The sequence below is a fragment of the Gossypium raimondii genome, chromosome 9 (genome assembly GCF_025698545.1).
Source record: "Gossypium raimondii isolate GPD5lz chromosome 9, ASM2569854v1, whole genome shotgun sequence".
Classification (NCBI taxonomy): domain Eukaryota; kingdom Viridiplantae; phylum Streptophyta; class Magnoliopsida; order Malvales; family Malvaceae; genus Gossypium; species Gossypium raimondii.
The window spans coordinates 43815733-43841177 of NC_068573.1; the positions used below are offsets into that span (position 1 = coordinate 43815733).

At 30.0% G+C, this 25445-nt stretch overlaps 3 protein-coding genes across 3 annotated transcripts; 2 read left to right on the top strand and 1 right to left on the bottom strand.

Moving 5' to 3' along the window:
• On the top strand, nucleotides 1–6882 carry LOC105800058 (V-type proton ATPase subunit B 1). The gene is made up of 15 exons (XM_012630950.2): nucleotides 1–154; nucleotides 1472–1538; nucleotides 1747–1802; nucleotides 1902–2000; nucleotides 2162–2221; nucleotides 3594–3705; nucleotides 3807–4015; nucleotides 4365–4493; nucleotides 4628–4765; nucleotides 5056–5206; nucleotides 5305–5387; nucleotides 5763–5810; nucleotides 5904–5957; nucleotides 6054–6137; nucleotides 6238–6882. The coding sequence occupies exons 2-15, from the start codon at nucleotides 1481–1483 to the stop codon at nucleotides 6421–6423; spliced, it is 1467 nt and encodes a 488-aa protein (XP_012486404.1). The 5' UTR covers nucleotides 1–154; nucleotides 1472–1480; the 3' UTR covers nucleotides 6424–6882.
• A 5946-nt stretch (nucleotides 6883–12828) lies between these two features.
• On the top strand, nucleotides 12829–14981 carry LOC105800060 (protein MOTHER of FT and TFL1). The gene is made up of 4 exons (XM_012630952.2): nucleotides 12829–13070; nucleotides 13234–13295; nucleotides 13398–13438; nucleotides 14527–14981. The coding sequence occupies exons 1-4, from the start codon at nucleotides 12876–12878 to the stop codon at nucleotides 14745–14747; spliced, it is 519 nt and encodes a 172-aa protein (XP_012486406.1). The 5' UTR covers nucleotides 12829–12875; the 3' UTR covers nucleotides 14748–14981.
• A 5247-nt stretch (nucleotides 14982–20228) lies between these two features.
• On the bottom strand, nucleotides 20229–21510 carry LOC105800059 (myb-related protein 308). The gene is made up of 3 exons (XM_012630951.2): nucleotides 21186–21510; nucleotides 20960–21089; nucleotides 20229–20764 (listed from the first exon to the last, which is right to left on the bottom strand). The coding sequence occupies exons 1-3, from the start codon at nucleotides 21493–21495 to the stop codon at nucleotides 20470–20472; spliced, it is 735 nt and encodes a 244-aa protein (XP_012486405.1). The 5' UTR covers nucleotides 21496–21510; the 3' UTR covers nucleotides 20229–20469.
• Nucleotides 21511–25445: the final 3935 nt, after the last annotated feature.

Consider the following 25445-nt stretch of genomic DNA (forward strand, 5'->3'; position numbering starts at 1 on the left):
TATTTTAGAGTCCCAGGGTATAGTTTACCAAACAAAAAAAAAAATCATATTTGATTTTATGGTTCGCAAATCGCAGTAGATCTCACTTTGTAGTTTATCCCCTTCTGTCTCTTTCTTTCCCTGCTTCTTGTGAAACAGAAAAACACAAAAAAATGTAAGTTCCTTTTTTTTTTTTCAATTTTTTGCTTTTCTTTTTGTTTCAAATCTCATTTTCCATTCAATTAATTACAATTTCCTTCGATTCAATTCCTTTAAATGAATCGTACTGGATTCAGTTCCATTCTAATTCGATCTGTTTCTCCTACTGATTTACATTTTTTACGTTGTTTAATTTTCCTTTCTGTTTAATTTTGTTTTTCTACTTTTGATCGATTTTTAATATGAGAAGTTTTTATTTCTTGTTTCTTAATTATATTTGCAAAGGACGTTACTTTCGGTACTTAGTTTCTCTCTGGACAAGGGAATTAAATATAAAAGGAACTCTAGTTTTCAATTCTAATTGATTTGAACCATTTCTGATAACTGAGGTTTCATGATCTATAGTTTATCTCATTAGTTTAGTCAAGTCCGCTTTATATGGAAGCACTGGTTTGATTTTTGTGAATTTAGAATGACGTGATTACTGCATATTGATAAATAATAGACTCCAGATTCTGATTAGGATTAACAGTGTATTTGGAATAACTAAAGATTAAAGGAAGCCATTTTATTGAATGGATTTCAAGTGTAGCAAACTATGTAATTGAGATGAATTTGAAAATTAGTGGAATCCGTTTCTTCTACATAAATAGGGAACCTTTTTTTTTCTTAAGCAACGCTTCCATTCGTAATTCTCTTCTACATGAAGATTAGTGGAATCCATTTACTTTTAAGGTGCGGCTTGATTTGCTACTTGTACTACTTAATCTTCAGGTTGTGAATTCTCTGTCGTGCTCCTTTATTTTTGTCATTCGTGATTTATTTTATGATAATCAACCCCCCCCCCCCAAAAAAAAAAAAGGAAGACAAGCGTGTTTAGATTCAAATGGAAACATTATTTTTGAAGATTTTGAAATGACAATGTATCTTTAGGAGAATAAAATGCTTTTTTACTTGTATCGTATAAAGAACCTTATTTTATAGCTGCTGTTATATTTAGACATTTAATAGTTTTTAATCAATTGCAACTTTGCTTTCTACTGATTCATTTGCTGTTATACTCAAAGAAATAGTAAAAAGCCAAGTATAAAAATCAATAATCCAACAAATCCCCACTGTTTAACTACTTTTCAAGCTTATGGAATTTGCTAGAGTGGTTTAGAGAATGAAGCTTGATACGTTTAACAAAATTTCAAGCTTGAAGCTTCTATATTTTTTTTCTGAAGCAGTTGAGAATGAAATTACAATTACTTTTTTAATTATTTTCTTTACTTTTTGCATTTCCTGCCCAGAAATGAATTTTCTGTCTCATTGTGGCTTTCTTTCTTGACAGAACTACAAAATGGGTATGGCAGAAAACACTAACGGTATGGAGGAGGGAACACTGGAGATTGGCATGGGTAAACTACTTGCTTTAAACTAGTTGCATGATCATCATAAGAAACTTTATTTGCTTTTCTTTGAGTGGTTTATGTTTTAACTATGTATTGAGTGCTCTGTCTAATCTTGAGAACTGCCATATGCATTGTGACAAGCAGGATTTATTGCATGAAAGAAACTGGTAAAGTTAAAAGAATAATTATATTACTTTTCTTGAGTTGATTACAGAATATAGAACTGTTTCTGGAGTTGCTGGGCCTTTAGTAATCCTTGATAAAGTGAAGGCAAGTTCTGTTTTCCTCACTCATTATCTGGTATCATTCTCAAGCTTGTTTAGGTTCGATTTCAACTTCTTATTTTTTGAGGTTTCATGCTTTTTCTAGGGACCCAAATATCAAGAAATTGTTAATATTCGATTAGGGGATGGGACAACCAGACGTGGTCAAGTCCTTGAAGTTGATGGAGAAAAAGCTGTTGTTCAGGTATTTTCTGTCTAAAATTCTCTACCTTTCCTTTGTAACTATGAATTCCTATTATATGCACCTTTATATCATGCCAAAAGGAATAATGTCTGGTGCTGCAACTTCACTAATAGCATATTCTTTTATCCTTCATAGCTCTAATTATATGTCACCTTGGCTAGGTTTTTGAAGGAACGTCCGGAATTGACAACAAATATACAACTGTGCAATTTACAGGAGAGGTATGTGACGGCCTAATTTTCTCTTTTATGTTCAATCCTATTCTTGCATCTCCTAATTTGATTTGAAAATAGCTTACCTTCCAACACACCTGGAAAATAATAGAAGTAGCTGCTTCTTTCTGTTGGGAAATTTTTAATTAAGATGGTCGGTTGGCATCATTTGTCTGATTGTATGCATTTAGACATTAAAAGGGCATGCTTACACGTTGTTTCTTGAATCTTGACATATCTGGTTCTTTAGTAGACCGAAGGGAATTAAGTCATGCAATTACTAGACCTTGTAGACGTTTTCTGTTTTGTGGTGAGCTAAGGCTCTCTTTTGGCGTTACACTGGCTTTTATATTGCAATATTTTTTCTTCTAAAGGTTATGACATCGGCCCATGTATTTTTCTAGAATAAAATTAATGTTTGGTGTTTAATTCTAATTACAGGTTTAGTATTTAGTATACAGTTAGATTAGCTATCTAATTTCTGCTTAGAACCATGGTTTGTAATCCTTAAAAAGAATGAAACACTGAGCATGTGATGTCCATTGAGGAATTATTGATTGTAATTGTCACATCCTCTGTAAACGTTAATAAGTAGCAGGCTGTTTCTTATTTGCTATGTTTCTCCAACTCTTGTCAAATAACCATGTCTGGCTCATATTTAGGCATGAGTATGGGGATATCTTAGATGTACATTAAAAACTTAGAAAAAAAAAATTGAATATACCCATGTCGGAAGCTTACCCCATAACCGACACTTATATCCGAGTTTGACTAACATAGCTTATTCGGGCTTCTTGGGAATGTTTTTGTTTTCCACTTCCAACCTTTCTAGTTATAAGGTTAAGTTTATGCAATCAAGCCTTTAGACCATTGTTTATGTTTATTGGTTTTTTGGACATGATAATCATTAGGAATTGGCAGCTTATACCAACATTTGTTTGCTTTCTTGTTCTTATGCCCATAGAGAAACAAGCCCCTTGGCATCATGATGTGTGTAATTTAGTTGCCATGGCCCTGTAGAGGTTTTACTAGTTATTTGTTTAGTTTGCAAATGAGGAATATCCCCAAATGTATTGAGGCAAGCACGTACAAGTAGGGGAAAAAAGAATAAAGGAAGGAAAAGAGCAACTGCGTTTTGCAATGTCTTTTGAACTTATTTTAGAATTGGTGTCTGCTACTTCCTGGTTCTTGTGAGTTGTGAATCAATTATTGTGTCTAATGTTTGGATTAACCGGTAGGAAGCTAAGGTAGAAAAAACTTGGGAAGACTAGAAGTGCCTGTTTTGAGTGCATTTTGAAAACTATTTATTTTACCCCCTTTGAATTTTTCTGCTCTTTTGAGCTTATTTGTCTGTATCCCTTCTCCTGACTCTCTTTTGTAGGTGTTGAAAACTCCTGTCTCTTTGGATATGCTTGGGCGCATTTTTAATGGCTCTGGAAAGCCAATAGATAATGGTCCACCTATCTTGCCTGAGGCATATTTGGATATCTCTGGTAGGAAGCTTGTGGACCAAATGATAATTGAACAGTATAAGTTGCTTGCAATTGGTAGTTTGTTAGCTACATTACTTATCCTTTAATCTTTTACTTTGTAGGGAGTTCTATTAATCCTAGTGAGAGAACCTATCCTGAGGAAATGATACAGACGGGGATTTCAACAATTGATGTCATGAATTCAATTGCTAGAGGGCAAAAAATCCCTCTCTTCTCAGCTGCTGGTCTTCCCCATAATGAAATCGCTGCTCAGATTTGTCGTCAGGCTGGTTTGGTGAAACGTTTGGAGAAGACTGGAGATCTGCTTGAGGTAAGGTTCACGTACTAATATTGCTTGCCTAGTAATAACGTGACATACTTGATGGTTTGAATGAGTTAATGTGCTAATTGTAAGTCAACTATGAAATTTTAATGAAGTTCTTTTCAAGTCTCATTTTAATTTTGGAATATGTCACAACCAGTTGCTTGTCCCTTCAGAATGAACTCAAAATTGAAGATACATACAAAAATAAAAAGTTTCATGTTGTGTTAGTTGCTATCAGTTACCTCTAGTATTTCCCAATACTGAAAACATGAGGCCTTTGTCCTAGACATGGCTGTTTCTTTCTACCTTTCGATAAATTCACAGGAAGCTGATTGTTTCACTCACCTGATTTCAGGATGGTGAAGAAGATAATTTTGCAATTGTGTTTGCGGCTATGGGTGTAAACATGGAGACTGCACAGTTTTTCAAACGTGACTTTGAGGAAAATGGCTCAATGGAGAGGGTGACCCTTTTCCTAAACCTGGTATAATTCAATTTGAGATACAAAGGCCTTATTCATTTCATTTTAAAATGGGAAGAGTGGGTTGGTTAAGAGGTTGCATCTACTTCAAAAATCAATTTATAGCTGGAAATTAGCTTCTACTTTCTTCTCTACAGGCTAATGATCCCACAATTGAACGTATTATTACTCCTCGTATAGCTCTCACTACTGCAGAATACTTGGCATATGAATGCGGGAAGCATGTTCTTGTGATCCTTACAGACATGAGTTCTTATGCTGATGCTCTCCGTGAGGTAACAAAAAAAAACCATGTCTCATTAGTGCAATCTCTTTGGTGCGCATTACTACTACTAGCTGTTGATAGCAGAGATGCATGAAAGCATATATCATTTTTTCACTATCTCTGATGATTCTGATTGCTCATACATTCTAGACATCTAATACATGCATTTCAGAAATTTATGCAGCTCCCAAAGCTTTTATTTGAATGTTGAAAGTTTATTGTCTCTAATTATCTTAATTTCATCTTGTTCTATAGAATGTTATGCCATATGTTTGAGACAAACTACTATTGCTAATGCAGGTGTCTGCTGCCCGAGAAGAAGTACCTGGAAGACGTGGATATCCTGGGTACATGTATACAGATTTGGCCACAATATACGAGCGTGCTGGACGAATTGAAGGGAGAAAGGGTTCTATCACACAGATTCCAATTCTTACTATGCCAAATGATGGTAATGCTTTTTGTAGCTATGTCTACTTTTTGCACTGCCATGCTTGCTTTAATGGTAATTCTGATTCACAACTTGATTCTATTTATCTCTTTTGGCAGATATTACACATCCCACTCCGGATCTTACTGGATATATCACAGAGGGGCAAATATACATTGACAGACAGCTCCATAATAGACAGGTAATGTCAAAACTAGCCTTTACGAGCTATCAACCTATTTATCTAGGATGCGTGAAGGTTCACAAATTATCACCATGATTTTCGTCAATTTATGCATAAATTTCGTTGTTAATATGGTCTTTTATGTTGGAACTGTTTTTTCTCTATCCTTCCATTTCCTTGGCAAATTTCTCAGGGTGACTTCGGTTGAATTTGGCTCATCATAGTGTGTGATTTGATGGCTCTATACCTTGTTTGCTTTACTGGTTGATATCAAGTCAACAGTATTCATCTGTTTTCAAAATGGATTTTGGTGTATATGTTTTTCTTCTTTGTATGAATAACAATTAAGTTGATTTCTGTCAATTAATGTTTTCTTCTTTCTGAAATGGACAGATATACCCACCAATCAATGTGCTTCCATCGCTGTCTCGTTTGATGAAGGTGGGGATAGCATCCATCAACATGGAAATTATACAAATCTTAACTTACTATGAAGAGTAACCAATTTTCTTTTCTATGTATATATTTTCTCAGAGTGCCATTGGTGAGGGCATGACACGCAGGGATCATGCTGATGTGTCTAACCAGGTCTGATTGCGTCGTTGTTGTGATATAATTTCAATCCTCAATTTGATGTTAAGGAATCTAACCTTTGCTTTTGTTTCTCAATCATTTCACCTTCAGCTGTATGCAAATTATGCTATCGGTAAGGATGTGCAGGCCATGAAAGCTGTGGTAGGAGAAGAAGCACTTTCTTCTGAGGATCTGGTTTGCTCTCTTTTCCAGTTTCTCATCAATTTTCACGCATCACCTTTTGGTAAAGTACTTGCTTAGAAAGAACCTAATGTGATGTCCCTGAATATAACAGCTATACTTGGAGTTCTTGGATAAATTTGAGAGGAAGTTTGTTACCCAAGGAGCATATGACACCCGCAACATCTTTCAGTCACTTGATCTGGCGTGGACTCTGCTTCGCATATTTCCTCGTGAACTTCTCCACCGTATACCAGCGAAAACTCTTGACCAGTACTACAGTCGAGATGCAGGTAATTGAAGGAAGCAAAGTGATGCCCTTAGATTGCCTCCTGCTTGGTAGTGTTTAAAAGAAGTTGATTTACCATCAGCTTCATCTGCTCGAATAATAATTGTTGAATTCCAGTTAGGTTTCCCCATGATAGCTCTTGGGCTAGTAAACAAGTGATCAAATATGACTTCTTTTATCTAGAGGAAACCAGGGGGGGATAAGAGGAGGAACTATAAAGCCCACCTTGTGTTACTTGTTATTCTATATTCCTATTTATTTTTTCAACATTTTGTAATTCAGTAGATTTGGATTTCTATATCCATATCCAAACACTGACCGAGACCAGTGCATCCCAACTGCATTAGCTGCTTTTCTTCTCTTCAATTTATTTTCATAGTTTTGCTTTGTATTGGTTTTTATGTGAAGATGAAAATAAGGGAGACGGTGGACGACTTGTGCTGTTATGTTGAATAATGTTTTTATTTTTTATTTTTGTCTTTTTGGGCAATCATAGAAACATTGTTTCATTTATCAAAGACTCTAGCCCATCGATTGCAGTACATATGGAAAACAAGAGACAAAGCAGCCTAAGCAACTATATACATACAAAATGGTTGCATCACTGTATAACTCGACCTCCAAAGGCGGCATATGTTAATCAGAACCATGATTTGACAAACCAAAACCCTACCTTATGGTTATGCTATGATTTAGACTCAACCATCAAATGACCAACGATGCATTGACAGTGGTGAGACGTTGGTCAGCCGGAAGGATGATCCTTCCGAAAGTATTATAGTATATAAGCAATGACTCTCAACCAATGATATAAGCAATAAGTACCATACAACCATGGCTTAAGATTCACTTCATTATTTTATTATCCATTAATATCCAATAATTACCATTCAAATGTGTAGGATTCATTTATTAAATATGGTGGAAATCAATTTGTGAATGATGATTAAATATGCATTGGATATTATTGAATGAAAAACTAATGGAGTGGAGCCAAACCTCCATACAACATAAAACATAGCAAGTAATATATGCTCGTTCGATCCCCAATCTTATCAGAGACATTCGCGCCAGCTATCCTATCTGGCTCCTTTCCATCGGATTGCATTAATGCTTTCTCAGATGCATCATTTTGAATGTCTACCTCACTAGCTCCTTCCATTTTTAATGTGCAAAAGATTTTCCAGTCCTGATATTTCGTTTCTCTCACATTTCCTTCTCGTGCGTGAACTTCATTTCCCACCAGCATTTTCACTTCATCATCCTCGTCATCATCTTTGCTTTGGCTAAGGTTTGCTTGATCACCAAACTCCTTTTGCTGACGGGTAAGGCATGAATCTAGTCACCATAAATCTTTTCCACCTTGATTTTTTTGGTGGTGGACCTCCAACTTTTAAAGGCGTGACCTAACCTTCCACATGCATAACACAAACCTTTCATGTTCAAAGACTACCGTAATAAGATCGTTATCAGTTTTCCGAAGCTTGAAGTTGTTGGGTAGAGGGTTTTCAACTTTAAGACCCACATTTGGTCCCATGAGCCTTTGGTTCTTTGCTAGATGTAGATGTTGAAAGATGAACCTCCTTGATGCTTCCTCTCTTTGAGGATCAAGTGATCAGGTGGCTGACCCAATTAGCTTCTTTTGTTCCCTCTCTCTTTTAAACACAAACGGTAGCATGTTTCTAACTTCAAGGTCGCGCATTTCGCTAGGATCTTCAACCGCCCATGGCCATACCTTCGTTTAAGATGTGCACCCACGGCCCACCATGACCATAGGCCCCGTTTTATTTATTTATTTATTTATTTCACAATCATATACCACATTGCAGATCAACGAAATTCCCCTGATTCGACCATTGACTTTAACGTATGATTCCAACTCAAGTGTGATCAATGTTTCATTTTCTAGGTCACCCAGAACTATGTCTTTTTATGGCTTCTTTGTTGTCGTTGTCCAAGGTCATGCAAACCAACGCAAGAAAAACAAGAAAACTAAAAAACGCTTTAGAGAAAGAGAAGCCAAAAGTAGGTGACCGAAAGAGAATTATAAAATATTGTGAAAAGGGAGGGTCATTCAAAGTATGAGAAGGTCTTAGAAAGTTCCACTGAAGGACGAACCCTTGATGGAAAGAAAAATTGCTTTATCAGGAAAGCAATCTTTCTCCTTCTACAAAACTAGTACTTGAGTGTAATGTTAAATAAAATTTAATTAAAGAGAACAAAAGTGATTTATTCCAATTATGTTACAATCCCAAACCAAATACAAATTTAATCTCCCAAGCATGCACATCTACATTTGATTCAAACCTCTTTCCATATATTCCCTTCTAAATATTCTCTTGTTTTTAGAATTAGGATGAGTGTGAATAGAAAATGATATTGTGTAAAAATAATTTCAAAATAAATACAAATGTTTTCATGTGTAATTGCTACTTTGCTTTTAAAAAGTTGTTAACCGAATCATTTATATTAGAATTATTTTTAAAAAATTAATTTTATACACTAATAAAATATTGGCACATCATAAATAACTTAAATATGGATAAATGCATAAAAATATTTATGTAAAATTTTAAACAATTTAAAAAGAACCATTTAAGTTAATTTTTAATTTTGCAAGATTTGATCTAAGAAACTAAAATTCAAGTTAATTAAAGTAAAAATAATTAAAACATCAAAGTAAAGAAATATAGTCTATTGTATAAACTTTTTTGAAAGGGTCATGGGTTTAGATATCATGAAACTTCTATTTATTTAATTTCACATAATAAATGATGAATAATTTTATGGAGAAAACCAATAAGTAATCAATTAAAATTTAAAGGAAAAAAATGATATATTTCAAGTTGTTGACGTGTCAAAAGAAAAATTAATAAAAAAAAATTTGTAACTTACCTAAAACGCACGAATACCTTACTATATATATAATATCTATTTTATTTTTAAACTCTTGAGTTGGTTAGGAAATTACCAAAAAATAATAATAATTAAAATACATTATAATATTTAAGGGTATTTTAGTCTATTCATTTTAATAAAAAATCAACAAAAATATACATATGATGAGATTTGAATCCACGTCAATCAAATTAGTTAAACATTTAATTTACCAGTCAACCAAAGCTTCATTTGATATATATTATTTAAATTGTTTATTGGGTTGATATCACGAGTTAACTCGACGCTAACTCACAACTGATGACAAAACCATGATAGATAATTGCAGTGCATTTATTATTGTTTATCCGTTGTATTTATGTGTTTAATTTTTGTTTTACTTATAATTTAATCTATTTTTATTCTAATATCGTACATATTTGATGTGTTTTTATGATTAATTAGTTTCAAACCACATGTTTCATTGTTTATTGTATGTTATTTTTAAACACATTTGATTTTCACACTCATATGCGTGTGATAGCATTTCAGTATATATATTATTTTATTAGTGTCTAAAAACTAAGGTTTTTAGATTTTTTTTTTTTTGATATTCTTCATGTTTATTTTATAGTTCATGTTCAAGGCTCGTTGCTATCCCTCCCAACAATGTATCTTACCACTGCATCCAACACTTGTTAATACTTTCAGATAATTCTAAGAAAAACTATTACAAACAATAAAAAGAAAAATATTAGAGATGCATATCAAAGAATTGTGTAGGCGTAAGTGGAAAGTAATCTTTTAAGCAAGAACCTAAAGAACCTGAATCCTGCTGCTGATACTTTAGCTAATCTGATGAAAGATTCACCCCTTGGCATGAGTTTTTTTCATGCGGTTCCTTCCTCCTATGGTTGATGATCAACTACGGATTGGTAGATGTTTTCGGTTATCCAATCCAAATCCTACTATTAGTTTACAATTGATGCTGTTTTTTTCTTGTTTAAAAAAATATATTTATTTTTAACGTTTCATAGTTGAATTTAAACCTTTTTAGCCCCTTAACTAAAAGGGAAAAAAAAAGTATTCCGAACTTTCAAAAAAAATCAATTTAAACTATTTTCACACACAATATTTAACTTTAGTCCCTTAAATTGTTTAATTTCTATTTCGATCCCTTAGATCTTAACACAAAATTTCTGGCTGCATTCCATGTATGGAACAGTTGTCAATTTTTTTACGTTTGCGTTGAGTGGGAAAGAAGGAAAGAGGCAAAAGAAAAGGGGGAAAAATGTAGAAAAAGAGAGGAAAAGAAAGCAAAGACAAATTTGAAAAAAATATGTTGTACGTTGATTTTCATATTTTTTCCACGTATTTTAATTTTAAAGTAATATGGATTTACTCATATTTTCTATTAAAACCATATTTAAAATGTTTGACACGTGGGTTGATTTCAAAATAAAGTTATTGAAATAATAAATTTTAATTTTAAATAATTTATAGTATTATTTAAACCACTAATTAAATTGATACCATGAGTAAATCGATCACCATTTCGATTAGAAAAGATAAATTAAATTATTTGATATTATTTTAATTTTTATTTTATTTGTAAAAATTAATATATAATTGGATTTGTATTACCTCTATCAAGTATATATCTATAATTACTATTGTTTAGATCTCTAACTGAGTTGGTGAGATGAATTTTGTAACAAAAAATTGACCATTAAATACATTGAATCAAAAATTAAAATGTATACATATACAAAGAAAATTTTAATTTATTTTATAAACTTTCCAAATATTAAAATTTATTAAATTTATATTATGGTATACAATAATTTTATTATTAATTAAAATAAATAATATCAAATCATATTTGTATTTATTTATATTATTTGTTTAATTAATTAGTATTAACCTTATAATGATAACATATACGTAACTATTAGATTGTACTAAAAAATAAATTTATGAGTATATAATAATAAAAGTTATTATGATTTTATTTTTAAATAAAATGGTTAAAATAAAGGGTCAAGATGATAAAAGAATTTTGTTAAATGGGAGTGTTTTTTCACTAGAGCTTAAGTTTTATATTTTTCAAAATTTAAAATAACAAAATAACATAGTGTTATATTAAAATTATATTAAGATAGTATGTTTGTTATATTAGATTTTAAAATAGAAAATTTTGATAGCTATCAATGGTTAGAATTGAAATTCTAAAATTCTAAAAACATATTGACTAAAAATAATCAAATTAAAATACAGAAATTAAACCTATAACTTACATATAGCACAAATGTAATAGTAGATTTTAATCAAATATTATATTTAAAATTTTCTCTTCAGATTGAATCTTAACTTGATTGGTATGAGCATAATAGCTAATATAAGAGTATGTGAGTTCGAGTGCTCTGAAGCGCATTATCTTTCTATCTATGAATTGAGAAGGAACTATGAATAATTTTAAACATGCTGTAAAAAAAAAGTAAATATAATCAATCAAGGACGATGGCAGAGGCTAGCGGGTGTCTGGTGAGAGAGTTGTGCACTTAAACCGGAGGATTGTAGGGCTTTTTGAAACTTTGAAGAATCTCGGTGGGTTGTGAGAATGGAAGATTCGAATAGTTAAGGATTTTAGATTGATGGTTACTAGTTCTCACACTTTTCATCATCTGATGCAGAAAGGAGAGAAGAAATTTCAGAAAAAGCTAAACTGCTATTAGGACTGTTTTTTTGCTTTGCGTGTTTAGGACGTTTTAGTTTCCCATTTCTTAATGTATGTTTTTTTAGGAATGTTGTTTATTGCTTTAGGAGCCCCAAGCACCGCCCATCCGGGCTGCTGGTTGTTTGACAGCTGGACGCGATGCAAGGTTTAAGGCTTTGTTTAGTTTTTTCAAATTTATTAAATGCATCGGGTACTTTGATAAAAAAATTCTTTCAACTTGATTGTTATGGATATTATAGCCAATAAAATAATGTGGTTTAAGTGCACTGAAATATATTCATATCAATAGATTAAGAAGGAATTATGAATAATTTTAAATATATTTTTTAAAGTAAATTTAATCCAAACTTATAATCTGCATCGCCAATTTTTTAATGGAAAATTATGTATAAAAAATTAAAATTCCATAAACGGTTATATATAGTAAAGAAAAGTTTAATATATAAATAATTCACACATTTGTTACATTTTCAATTGCAGAGTACTCCAAACATATTTTATTCAAAAAAAATTATACTTTGAAATTTTACAAGCTTAAATTAGGAATATTTTAATATCAAAAATTTCCATTGAAAATTTGGGAATTATAAAAAAAATACAAAGTAGAAATTTGTTGCATAAATTGGTTGCTTTCTGGGCTACAAAAGGAAAAAGAAAAGCAGGGAGGTTTTTTTCACAGCTGGGAGGGAACGCATGTGGCAGTCACTGCCTGCAAGAACTTTTTAATGGCCTATGCATGCCACCTACGTCACACTAATCTAACCCCACCCTTCTCACCCCTTTCACACCTCTTTATATACTCTCCCTTCTCTCTTCCACACTGCACCCCACCCCCACTCCTCTTTCTCCCATGGCTGCCTCCGTTGATCCTCTCGTTGTTGGTCGTGTCATTGGCGATGTTGTCGACATGTTCGTTCCCACCGTCACCATGTCCGTCTACTATGGTTCCAAGCACGTCTCTAACGGATGTGACATTAAGCCTTCTATGGCTATCAACCCTCCCAAAGTTGCCATCGATGGCCTTCCTGACCAGTTTTATACTTTGGTTCGTTTTTTTTTTTACCGATTGGGAATTGGGTTATCTTTCTGCACTGTTTTTAGTGTAATTTGTTTGAGAGAGAGGGAGGGTATGATTGTTTAATGCTTGTCGATATGTCTCTGAGTGAGGCTGACAATTAATGATGCATGCTGGTGATGATTTAAACCAGGTGATGACTGACCCTGATGCGCCAAGTCCCAGCGAGCCAACCATGCGTGAATGGGTTCACTGGTACGTTGTTTTTCCCCCCCTTGTTTTTGAGAAAATATTTTGTAATCATGTTGCTGATCATTTCGTAAACCATCACGCAATTTGCTTTCGTCGCTGTTTCAGGATCGTGTCTGACATTCCTGGAGGAACCAACCCCACTCGAGGTATAAACAACTCTCTATGTATTTATATTGTCTTATTATACCCTCTTCAGAATATTGCCATATTTTTAACTTTATTATTTCGATTGATTCTGCTGTAAAGAAGAGAAATTTTAGCAGAATTATTTATGATGATATTTACTGTGATTTTCTTTTCATTCTCTTTTATCTCAGCCAATTAAACCAATTCTTGCATGCATGCATGCATCCCGAGGGAAAATTTTCCGAGACAATTATAATCTGGTTTTCTTATTAAATCAACTGGGTTATATCTATTTTTAGTAAATTATGAGTACAAAATTAAACAACAAAGTTGTTTGAAAAATCATCTCATACTAGGTTAAATGACACAAGAAAAGAAGTAAATTACTACTTTCCGTGTGTATGTGTTTACTAGAATAATTAATAAAAAGAACAAAATGGGTGTTGAAAATACATCTAGCATAGAGCTTAGATAAACAATTTGCAATTTGCAGCAGTAAAATTTGAGTTGAATTCATTGTTAAATCTGTCAAAGATCCAATACAACCCTAACAAATGTTGTCCGCCACCAAAATTCCTTTTACTATGTAATCTATATATCACTGACACTCACTGCAATCTGCATCTGCATCTGCATCTGCATGTAATTAATATAATTAATTAAATATCTTATTTTGGCTCTTTCTGCAACCCAATATTTTCCTATTTGTATTTGGGATTGCAATTGCATGCATCACACATCTGACACATGGTTAGTTGTTTCAACAACAAGTAGCAGCCCATCCATGCTTTGGATTCTCTTGTATATATGCCACATGCCATGTAACTACACTGTCCTCGTGGCTTCCATCGGGACACAATATTGACCCACCTTATATAATATACTCTTAGTTGAGATGGGATATATAAGATATTTATAGTCTTAATAACTCTTATCAATAAAATAGGAAGATTTAATACGGACATGCTGTCAATTGAACATATAGTTTGCCCAACTCTAATTTGCATGATGTGTCAGGCTTGTGATGTTTAATCCTAAATTATAATGATATAAGGTAGGGGGTTTAAGCACATTAGTTTAATATGAGTGGGGGATTATTGAATTTCAGGGAAGGAAATCCTGGCATACATGGGTCCACGGCCTCCAGTAGGCATACATCGCTACATACTGGTGCTGTTCCAACAAAAGGGCCCGTTGGGTGCGGTGCAGCAACCGGCGACAAGAGCTAACTTCAGCACTCGATTTTTCGCTGACCACCTCAACTTGGGACTGCCTGTGGCTACTGTCTATTTCAACGCCCAAAAAGAGCCCGTCAGCCGAAGGCGTTGAATCTCCCACACACACTTCTCTCTCTCTCTCTATATATAAAATATATAAATATAAAACTGGTTCGACTCTTTAGCTTTATAAAGTAGCTTTGGCCAAGTGTAGTCCTAGTACGTAGTACGTTTGAGAAGTGTATGTCTCTTCGTTGGGTTTATATTTGATGCTAAGTTATCGAACTTTTATGCCGATTAACTGAGCTTCCTTATTCTAATTTGAGTTAATCAAGTCCTTAAATTATACTCTCTTTTTTATTTGTCAACGTTTAATCTATAATCTATAATATATTTGGTGCATTTGTTGTACAAGATGATGAAGATGATAGGATAATTAACATTCTTTAATCATGTTTCTGTCGCACGTAAAAGGGATAGATATCTTTTAGGATTTATATTTAATACTCTCACCATTTATTCATTATACATTTATCAACAGATTCCCGGATTAGATGATGGTACAAAAATTCATGTAATTAGATCACCGACTAAATGATGACACAAAAGTTTTTAAAAATAAGTAATAGTGATTTTATTTTACTTTTAATAACAACAAACTTATATTAATTTATTAATAATAGATTATAGATAAAAAGAGATAAAAGTATCGATTGCATTTCGCTCATTTATCCATATATATTTCAAATGTGTAAATTAATTTTTCCATCCTGTTAAATGATTATGTGGAGTATTAATTTAAATGGTTAAATAAAAATTCCTAAAAATTCAAAATATATATTTAAAAATTTACAAAAGTCATTCTTTACAAACTTTCAAGTCCAAACCCAAAATGGTCATTCTTTTACAAGATTCTTTTCCCTAATTTAAAAATCCAAAAAACAATTCACATACTTGATTGAAGCCAAAAATAAATAAATAAATAAAATTTGATTGAAGCAAAACAAAAAAATCACTAATTAAAAGTTATGATTCCTCACTTTCAAATTTCTCATGTTTATGTTTTTATTAATGTTTAATTTAACCTTCATTGCCCATACTTCCAATTAAAAGGTAGATGAAAAAATATTTATTAATGTTTACTTTCTTTTACTTTAGTGAATACTCATTTTGCATATAATTTATTTTCGTATCTTTTAATGGCGTGTAATCAGTATTATAAAATTTCGATTATTTATTTTTGAATCCCTTAATTATTACAAACTTTCACATTTGAAGATCTTATTGTTAAATACCTAAAAGCTTCAATCTTTTAAGTGTTTGAATGTTACAAAAAATTTAATTTATTATTTCTTATTTGGATCTGTTATCTTATTCGAATCTGTTATCAAATCCGTAAAAGATATTACATTACCAAAGAAAAAGGAAAATCGAGCTCATACCTAACAATAAGAAATGACATGGGCTTGGTGATGGCTACATGTGTACAACAAGATTGGAATATGGGTAATTCCTTTACAACAGAAGCACTAGCTTGTAATCGGGCGCTTCATTTGACCACTAACTTGGGGTTTCCAAAGCATAAAATTAAAAGGAGATGTCTTAAGCATGTAATCAAGAAACTCAAAACTAGTACATTTGACAGATTAACAAGCGAGCCTCTGGTGGAAGATGGTAAAGCTCTACTTCGAAGGTTTTACCATTACTGACTCTCTCATGTCTTTAGATAAAGTAATATGGTGGCTCGCAAACTAGCGAAAGAGGGATCGATGCAGGACTATGGCCAACATTGATGGAAAAAGGAACTCAAATAGTTGCATCCATAGTTCTCAGCAAGTAAGTAACCCCGGAACCCAAGGAAAAGAGTGAAGTTGATGATGCATGGATGGATTAAATTTATTAAATTAATACGGGAACAAAATTTTCTAGACGTGATTAAAGTGATAATAATGAGTTTTAGACTTTAGTTAGCTTTTAAATTTTGTTGAGTTCAATTTTAAGACTTAAATTTGATTATATATAAGCCCAATAATGCATTTATTAAGTTTCTATTTTAGAGATTTATTTATTTCGAATTTTAAATATTTCAGACTAATTTAGCTTTAACGAAGGTTAGGTCTGTACATATGGTATTTGTTCTCTATAGCTACCATATATGTTTTTGCTCGACTTTTTTAATAAAATACTCCAAGGGATATTTTCATACAAACAAATTTCTTTTTCTTTTTTTTTCTTGATAAAACTTTTGTTCTAAATTCTTTAAGATTGTAGAGGAGATTCATCATAATTCTAACTTGCGTAATTCAAGTCAATTGGGTGGGTTGATTAAAGACTAATATATAGTTCTTTCTTTGTTTGTGTAAGTTCAATAAAGTAGGCTAGGTTATCTATCCAACTATTTGTCATCAACTAGTGGCGAAGTCAGGGGTTGGTAAAGACTTCGTCCCTCCTAAAATGGAATTTTTTTTTTATTTAGGCTCTTTTATAATTTATAAAATTTTAAATTAGTAATAGTAAATTGCACTTTGGCCCCTCAAAAATGATAAAAATCGATCTAATCCTTAAAGATATATAGACTATTGAAATGGCAAAAATAAATTTTTACTATCGTAAAAATATACAATTTAATTCTGACTCCCTCATAAAAAAAAATTTCTGGCTTTGCCCCTGTCATCAACACTATTTATCTTCTTTCTTCTTTTCATCAATCATTCAATCATCTTTTGTTTCTTTTCTTCGGTTCTTTAATTATTTATTTTCTATTGATTTATTATCTGATTTTTGTTGGAAATTTTCATATTTGAATCCAATAACTTTGGTTTATAAGCTACTCTTGCAAAAAGTTACTTAGGTTGTAATAAAAAGTTATAAACTTCGAGTTGATTGTTCTGGCTCTTAAAGTTTAATCCCGAGCTTCTGCATCATTTGGTGTTAGAGTCTAGGTTTGGTTGTTCAATCTCATCCTTGACTCGACATCAGCTCTCATCTAAGAAAAAGTACTTAAAGCTTTCTTGCACACCTTAAACCAAAAATAATCAAGATTTTCTTTTTATCTTATTTATTTAATTTTTCGAATTTTGTTTTAATTTTTTTCAAATCTTTTAAATTTTATTATAATTATTTAGTAACTGGATTGAGCAAAATAAAAAATAAAAAATAATTGAAGTATTGAGAAGTCGACAACTCCCTCTCTTTCATTCTCCATGAAAAGATAAAACTCATTGTTTCTTTTGCTTTTGAATCAAAATGGTTGAGAGAATTTTGCTTGCATGGAGGGATTTCCATCTTTGTTTTTGTTTGCATGAGAGATTTGGGTGTTAAAAATTGAAAGATTCTTAAAACAATTGTTTTGGGTGTGGGTTTTGATTCGAAAAAAGAAAAAGAAGAGGAGAGTAGTTTTGAAAACCATTTTTTGGGTTAGACTCTAGATTTCAAAAGATGAAACCTTCAAGAAAAACTAAAAAGATTTGTCTAAAAACTATTTTCCAAATTCCAATTACCAAAATTTCGAAATTTTGAGTTTTTTTTGTGAGAAATTTGAAGTTGCATATATTGTTATTGCATTAAAAATTTTAATCTTTGGTTAGAAATTATGTATCCTTTAAACATATTGATATAGCGTCAGAAATTTTGGTATAAATATGTAATAGAAAATAGAGTTAAAAAATTTGGATATTAACTTATTGTAACCAGTTGATTTTGGCAATTTCTTTTTAACGTAGGGAACCTCCACGTCCGATAAGGTTAGATATAAGCCCAATATGGTGGTTGACAATGATGTTTGGCGGTGGTTCAAATTGTTCAAGTTGTTGGGCTCTAGTTGGTTTGACTATGAAGTCACGTGCAGCAACTACTCCCAATCAACAAATTACTGAATTTAAGTGACAGTATTATTTCATCCATAAATTGCATGAACCGGCTTTTGAACGTTCGTTTGTGACTTCATGCACCCATGCTCAAAACGTAGTAACCTTATCCTCTTTATATATCTGAATATCCACTGGTTAGCAAATGACAAGACAAATATGTACATTTGGAAGTTTCTAAATTTGCATCCACTAACTCATAAATGGATATATATCAAGGCTTCTCACATCAATTAAATATTAGTTTAATTAAAATAATTAAAATAATATTATTATAATCTTTGTATATATAGTAAGATTTGAACTTAAAATACCATGATTTTAAATTTTTAATGTCATCATTTCAATCAAAAGTTAAAATTACCATCCAATTTGCAATGTTATACTTGAAGTTCGATTTTCTACAATTTTATACATAAAATTTTGATTTAATTCAATTCCACAAACCACCAACACTATTGTTGATATACTAGTGTTCTACATTTACATACCGCATACTGAAATAATTATATTTATCTAAAATAAAAATAAATAGATGTATTTATTTAAATGTACACATTTGAACCATGATCAAAGTTTCATATGTATAATTACATATTGGATCAAATTTTGTGTATAATTTTATATTTATCCATTTTATATAAGCTTTTAATAAACATACTTTTTACATAATTTTTTCACTTACATTGTGAATGTAACGAGTAATTTTTAAGCAATCAACTAAGACTCTAATTTAAAAGCAATAACTTTTTTACTAAAAGAAATTATAATTTCTAAAAAATAAATTGATAATATGAATAACAACATAAAACTATTTCAACAAGATATACTCTTATATAGTAAGATTCAAAATTATATATAAATTTTCATCTAATATTATATAAATTTTGGTTTAATTTAATATACATTAAATTTGAATTTTGATTCAATTATATACGTGTGAAATCATAATTTTAATTTAATTATACACATTTAAAAATTAAATTTGATTGTTTTCATTTTGCTAAATAATATTTTACCAGTGGTTGTATATTCTTGTTATGGAATAAAAATTTAAGCAAACAGTTGAAAATAATACTCGACCAAAAAATTAATACAAAATTGTACCATTTATATAAATCACTTTGTTATTGTATTTTCTAAAACTACTCATAACCCCTCCTCAAACTCACAAATGAGAGGATAATGCACTTGAAAATACTAGAACCTACGTCCTCTTACATTGACAACAACCTCATGCCAATCAGACTAAAACTCAATCAATTAAATACTCAAATTTTTAATTTTAATTTCAACTAAAAAAACTAAAGTGTTAAGCGTACATTTATTTAATTTAAAATATTAATTTGTCAAAATATTAAAACTACATTTATTCTATTAGTTTTTCTGATACAACTCTGTTTTGAGTTTGACCTATAATTAGCTAATTTATAAACTGTGTCTTGCTTTTGGTGAGAAACCAATATTTTTTCTGGATAAAAATTAGAAAAATTAAAATCGGAAGGATAGGAATATGAAAATTATATATATTCATTTCTTATTTTGATAAAGCTAAAAGAATATTTCAATGAAGTTTTAGTGTGTTTGATTAAGGCGGAGGCTTGTTCTGATTTTAAATACTAATTTAAGTTTGTAATTGTGATGTGTGGATCTTTTAAATTATTTGTACATATGTTTGTTTAAGTTATATTTATAATAGTAAAAATTTAAAAAAAAAACCTGAAAAATATCAGGGAAAGAAATGAAAAGTATATTATTTATAGGACAAAATTTTAGAGATATAGTCTAAATTCGTGGCTAGACTTGCAGTGTATCCCACTTAAGTAGACTCCAGCAAGGATTTTTGAACCCTAACTCACAAACATATTCTAAACGGCTTATAAGCATAGTAGGTGTTATTGTGATAAAAAAAATGAAATTAATTAAACAGTAAAATAGTGATGGAAATATCACATTATAGACTTAAAATTAATTAAGTGCCAAGTTTTGATGGGAAAGGGGAGGGGCGATGGTAAGATCCAGATTGAGGTCGGGTAAACAAGTACTGCTGATGGTCTCCGAAGCAGTTGCAGGATTAAAGGGTTGGCATGCAGAACTGGAGTCGTTGGATGCATTGGATTTGGTTAATGTAGGAGATAGAAGCGAACGACGATTGTTTGGGTCAATTCCCATCATCAAAAGTTTCTTTCTTAAGTGAATATTCCAGTGATTCTTCACTTCGTTCTCGGTCCTACCTGGCAATCTTCCTGCTATTAGTGACCACCTAAACATTTCACGGTGTCCATTATTAGTAAGCCATTTTGCAGTCTAATTAATCAAAATAATGTAGTTTGTTAACTGTGTATGAATTTATCAAATACAAATCCTTACAAAGAATATTGAAGGACTTGATTAACCTAAGGTTTCGAACAAGAAGAGAAAGCAATATACATGTAATATAAAATTAAAAAAAACCTACCTATTTCCAAGGAGAGCATGGAGTTTGATAATAAGGTCCTCTTCATCTTCACCAAAATTGCCTCGTTTAAGGTCAGGCCGCAGGTAGTTTACCCATCTCAGTCGACAACTTTTTCCACAACGAAGCAGCCCTGCTCAGTCCAAAAAAGATAATTTTTTTCATTATCTGCCTTAATAAAAATCCTCAAGACATATATATGAGAGGAAATGGCGTTAGAGAAATAGACCGGCAGCCTGAGGAAGAGAGCGCCAGCAACCTTCACCATGTTTTAGAATGTAATCAGTGAGCTTCTGGTCTTCTAATTTAGACCAAGCTCCTTTGCTTGTGTCTTTCTTTTCACAACAAGGCTTCCTCATTTGCAAACCCAAAGGCAATGAATTGAGGCATGCAAAAGCCACAGACCAGAGTAGAGGTAGCGGAGGAGAAATAAACAAAGAGACAAGTAGTATATATATATAAACAAGGGTTTGTGTTTGTCCCCAGCTGCCATGGCTTGACTTACGGCTACCAGCCGTTGGATTTGTCACGCTTTGCATGCCGTTGGATGCACGATTCCACGTTGATTTCAAGGAAAATAAGTTAAATCCATGATGGTCAAATGCTCAAGCAGCCTCTATTGTTTAACCCCATTCCTAGGGCTAGTTTAACCCTACTAGCTATTAAAAAGTTTGGTTTACTATTTAGCATTGTTGTGGAAAGATGCTTTCCATAGAAGTTTTGGGTAAGGGTTGGTAAGTTTAAAATATTATTTGTGAAATAATATATATATAAAAAAGTATTTGTTGAAGAATCGAACCCACAAGATTAAATGTCACTTAGAAATATTTGATTGAAATTATCTCTAATCTCATTATATATATAGAAGCAGAAAAATTTTGTTTTTATGTTACTAAATTTACATTTTAAAATAAAATAGCTGAAGTAAAATAAAAGTTGTAACAGTTATGTATTTAAAATAATTATAATTTAATAGAAGCTGTGATAATTATTACACATTTAAAAATAAACCAAAATGAGAGGACTGTTGTAATCTTATTTTTAAATGCAAAAGTCCTTTTGTTAGTTTTGTTTAATTGGTTGTAATCTTATTTTTTCACCAAAATAATATCATAACTTAATTGATAGTTATTAGCTAAAAATTGTTGTGTTAATTTTAAAATAGATTTATTACTTGAATAAAACTTTAAGCATAAAATATAGGGAAAAAATTGTGATAATTATAATTTAAATTACAACTATTAGTTAAAAGAATTGACAGTAAAAAAAAGTTTGCTAATTTTATTAACGTAAAATATAGTTATTACTTGAATAGACTTCTAAGAATTTTAATTATGTTAAACAATTATTGTTTTGAATATTATTACTTTACATTAATTATATAAAGAAAACTATATTGTATGTTAATATGTTAAAATATTTAATTATAATTTGAAGATTTTCTATTATAATATTTGAATTGATAAGTTAATATATTTTAATTATATTTCACGATATAAATATGGAATTTTTTACGTTGATTACTGTAATTAAAAATATAATATTTAAAATTTGATTAAATATCAAACGTGTAAAATTACATTTATTTTAATAGGTTATTATAATTTAATAGAAGTTGTGATAATTACACATTTAAAAATAGTTAGAATTTAAATTACATTTATTAGTTAAAAATTTTGTGTTAACTTTGAAATAGAGTTATTACTTGAATAGAACTTTAAGCATAAAATATAAAATAAAAAGTTGTGATAATAATAATAATATTAATAGAAGTAATATTAATTAATATGATAATGGTCATATCTTTTAAAAGTTCTACTTAAAAATAAGATAATATATTATTAATTAATAAAATTATAAATCTATAAAAGCATCAAATATAATTGGATAATTTAAAATAATAAAATCTAATTTTTTAATTTATTAAGTAAATATAATTTTTATATGTATGGTTTTATTTTAAATATTATAATATTAATAATGTTAAATTCATTTTTATAATTAATAAAACAAATGTGTGAGTTTAACATTATATGTATACAAAGATAAAATCAATATATTAGTAATCTAATCAATATTGTATAAATTTATTTATTTATAAATAATATTTTCATTGTCAATCTAATAGTTAATATCATTTAATTAGCCTTTAGATTCATATTGAATCATACTTATATTATTTTAGATTAATTATCACTTAATTAGTGTTATAATTACTAGTATTTGATTTTAATAATATTTACATACTTTTATCATATATTAGACCAATTCACATTTAATTAGAAAATATGTTTTTTAAATTTTAAAACATATTATTTAATAAAATTTAAAATAAACACGTAAAATCACATGCAACGCGCTTGGCATGAAAACTAGTATATATAAAAGCACGAGTTTAGAAAAATTTTGAACTAATGAGTATACCTTTATTTTTCATCATATTACTAAATTCACATTTAATAATAATGTTTAATTTAGAATTGTTAGTTAAAGTTGAAATAAGATAGAAGTTGTGATAATTATACATTTTAAAATAATTGTAAGTTAATAGAAATTATGATAATTACACATTTTAAAATAATTAGAATTATTTAATTTAAAAATATATATTTTATACATCATCAATTTTACAAATAATTTATATTAATTACTTAAAATTTATTTAAAATTTATAGTTCATGTATAATTATATTATATTATATTATTAAAACATCATACAACTAAACTAATTTTTTATTTTCTACTATATGTCTAAAAATAACGTTTTAACTTTCAACCACAATTTTTGCAGCAACAGAGAACAATACAAATTAACAAATACATTTTTTAATAACACTTTTCAACCATACTTTTCTAAACGCATTTTTAAAAAGTATTTTCTAACCTCAACAACAATAGAGAACTAACCCTTTGTATCCATATTTAATTAAACTTATTATTTTAAATTGATTATCACTTAATTAGTGATATATTTATATACAAATTATACTAACTATAAAAAGATGAATTAGTACTATTTTCATTCAAATTATTATTTATAGAATAATTGGAAATAATATGCTTTTAGTATTATTTAGTAGGTTTTATTTTCGTCACCAATATTATTTATTTATCGCTTTTAAGGATATAAGAGAAAAGATGAATTTTATATATTTTTTAAATAGAGAAAATAGGGCTAAAGTGAGAGAAAATCGAAGCATTTTTATTATGTATTTTCACCTACTTCACTTTTTAAAAATGCAATTAATTGCATTATAAAGCAAACAAAATTTATGTTCATCGAAGATGATGATGAAGATAATACCATTGAAGAAGAAGATTAAGATTGTCAACATTAAAATATTTTTGTAATATTACCAGTATTTATTTTAATTTGAATTTTATTTTGTTGTTAATGTAATTTCATTTTAATTTTTTATGAAGTTGGATTTTTTAATTTATATTTTAATTATGAAAAAATTATTATTATAATTTAATTACATTCAACAGCTCAAACAAGAAAATTGTTTTACATTGATTACAGTAATTAAATTATAACATTCAAAAATTAAAATTAAATACATAAAATCACATGCATTACATGTTACATTAAGAATTTTTTTTTGGTGAATTACAAAATAGGACAAAACTTGACCATCAAACTATCACAACCTTATTACATTAAGAATTAAGAAAAATGAAAAGCAGTAATATATAATCAAGTAAAATTAGGGACGAAATTATAGACATATTATCAATGCAACCGATGATTAAGGGCCTAAAGAACTACAGCTAAACTAAATGGAAAGTAGATGTGACTAACGAGATGATCGACATACTAATATGACTTTAAATAGGCTGTTTTACCCAAATAACCTAAAAAAAATATTATATTTACAAAAATAACCCAAGTTTAAAACAATCACTAAAATAACCTAAAATAAACAGTACCCACTCTTTTTTTGCACCAATGATTGGCTAATCATTGTGTCAGACTTAAAAAATTATTTTTGGGTTACGCTCATCAATGGCGGAACCCATGTATTTTTTTAAAATTGTGTAATATGAAATACGGATCTCTGAAAAAAAAAAAAAAAAAAAAAAATTTGGGTCTGGCACATCAATGGCGGCACCAAGACAAAGTACAAAAAAAATTATTTTTTTCGTGTCGAATCGATAAAAATACGAAAAATTAAAAATTTTTTTTTTTTGTGTCGATCAGATAAAAATACGAAAAAATTAAAAAAATTTCTTTGTATCAGTCTGGGTGCTGGCCATTGATGAGCCAAGACCCAAAATTTTTTTTATTTTTTCGTATTTTTATCTGATTCGACACGAAAAAAATAAATTTTTTCTTTGTATCTGCAGATCTTGGGTGCCGCCATTGATGAGCCAAGACCCAAAATTTTTAAATTTTTTCGTATTTTTTATCTCGATTCGACACGAAAAAAATAGTTTTTTTTCTTTGTCTTTGTATGTGGTGCCGCCATTGACAGTTAACACCCAAAAA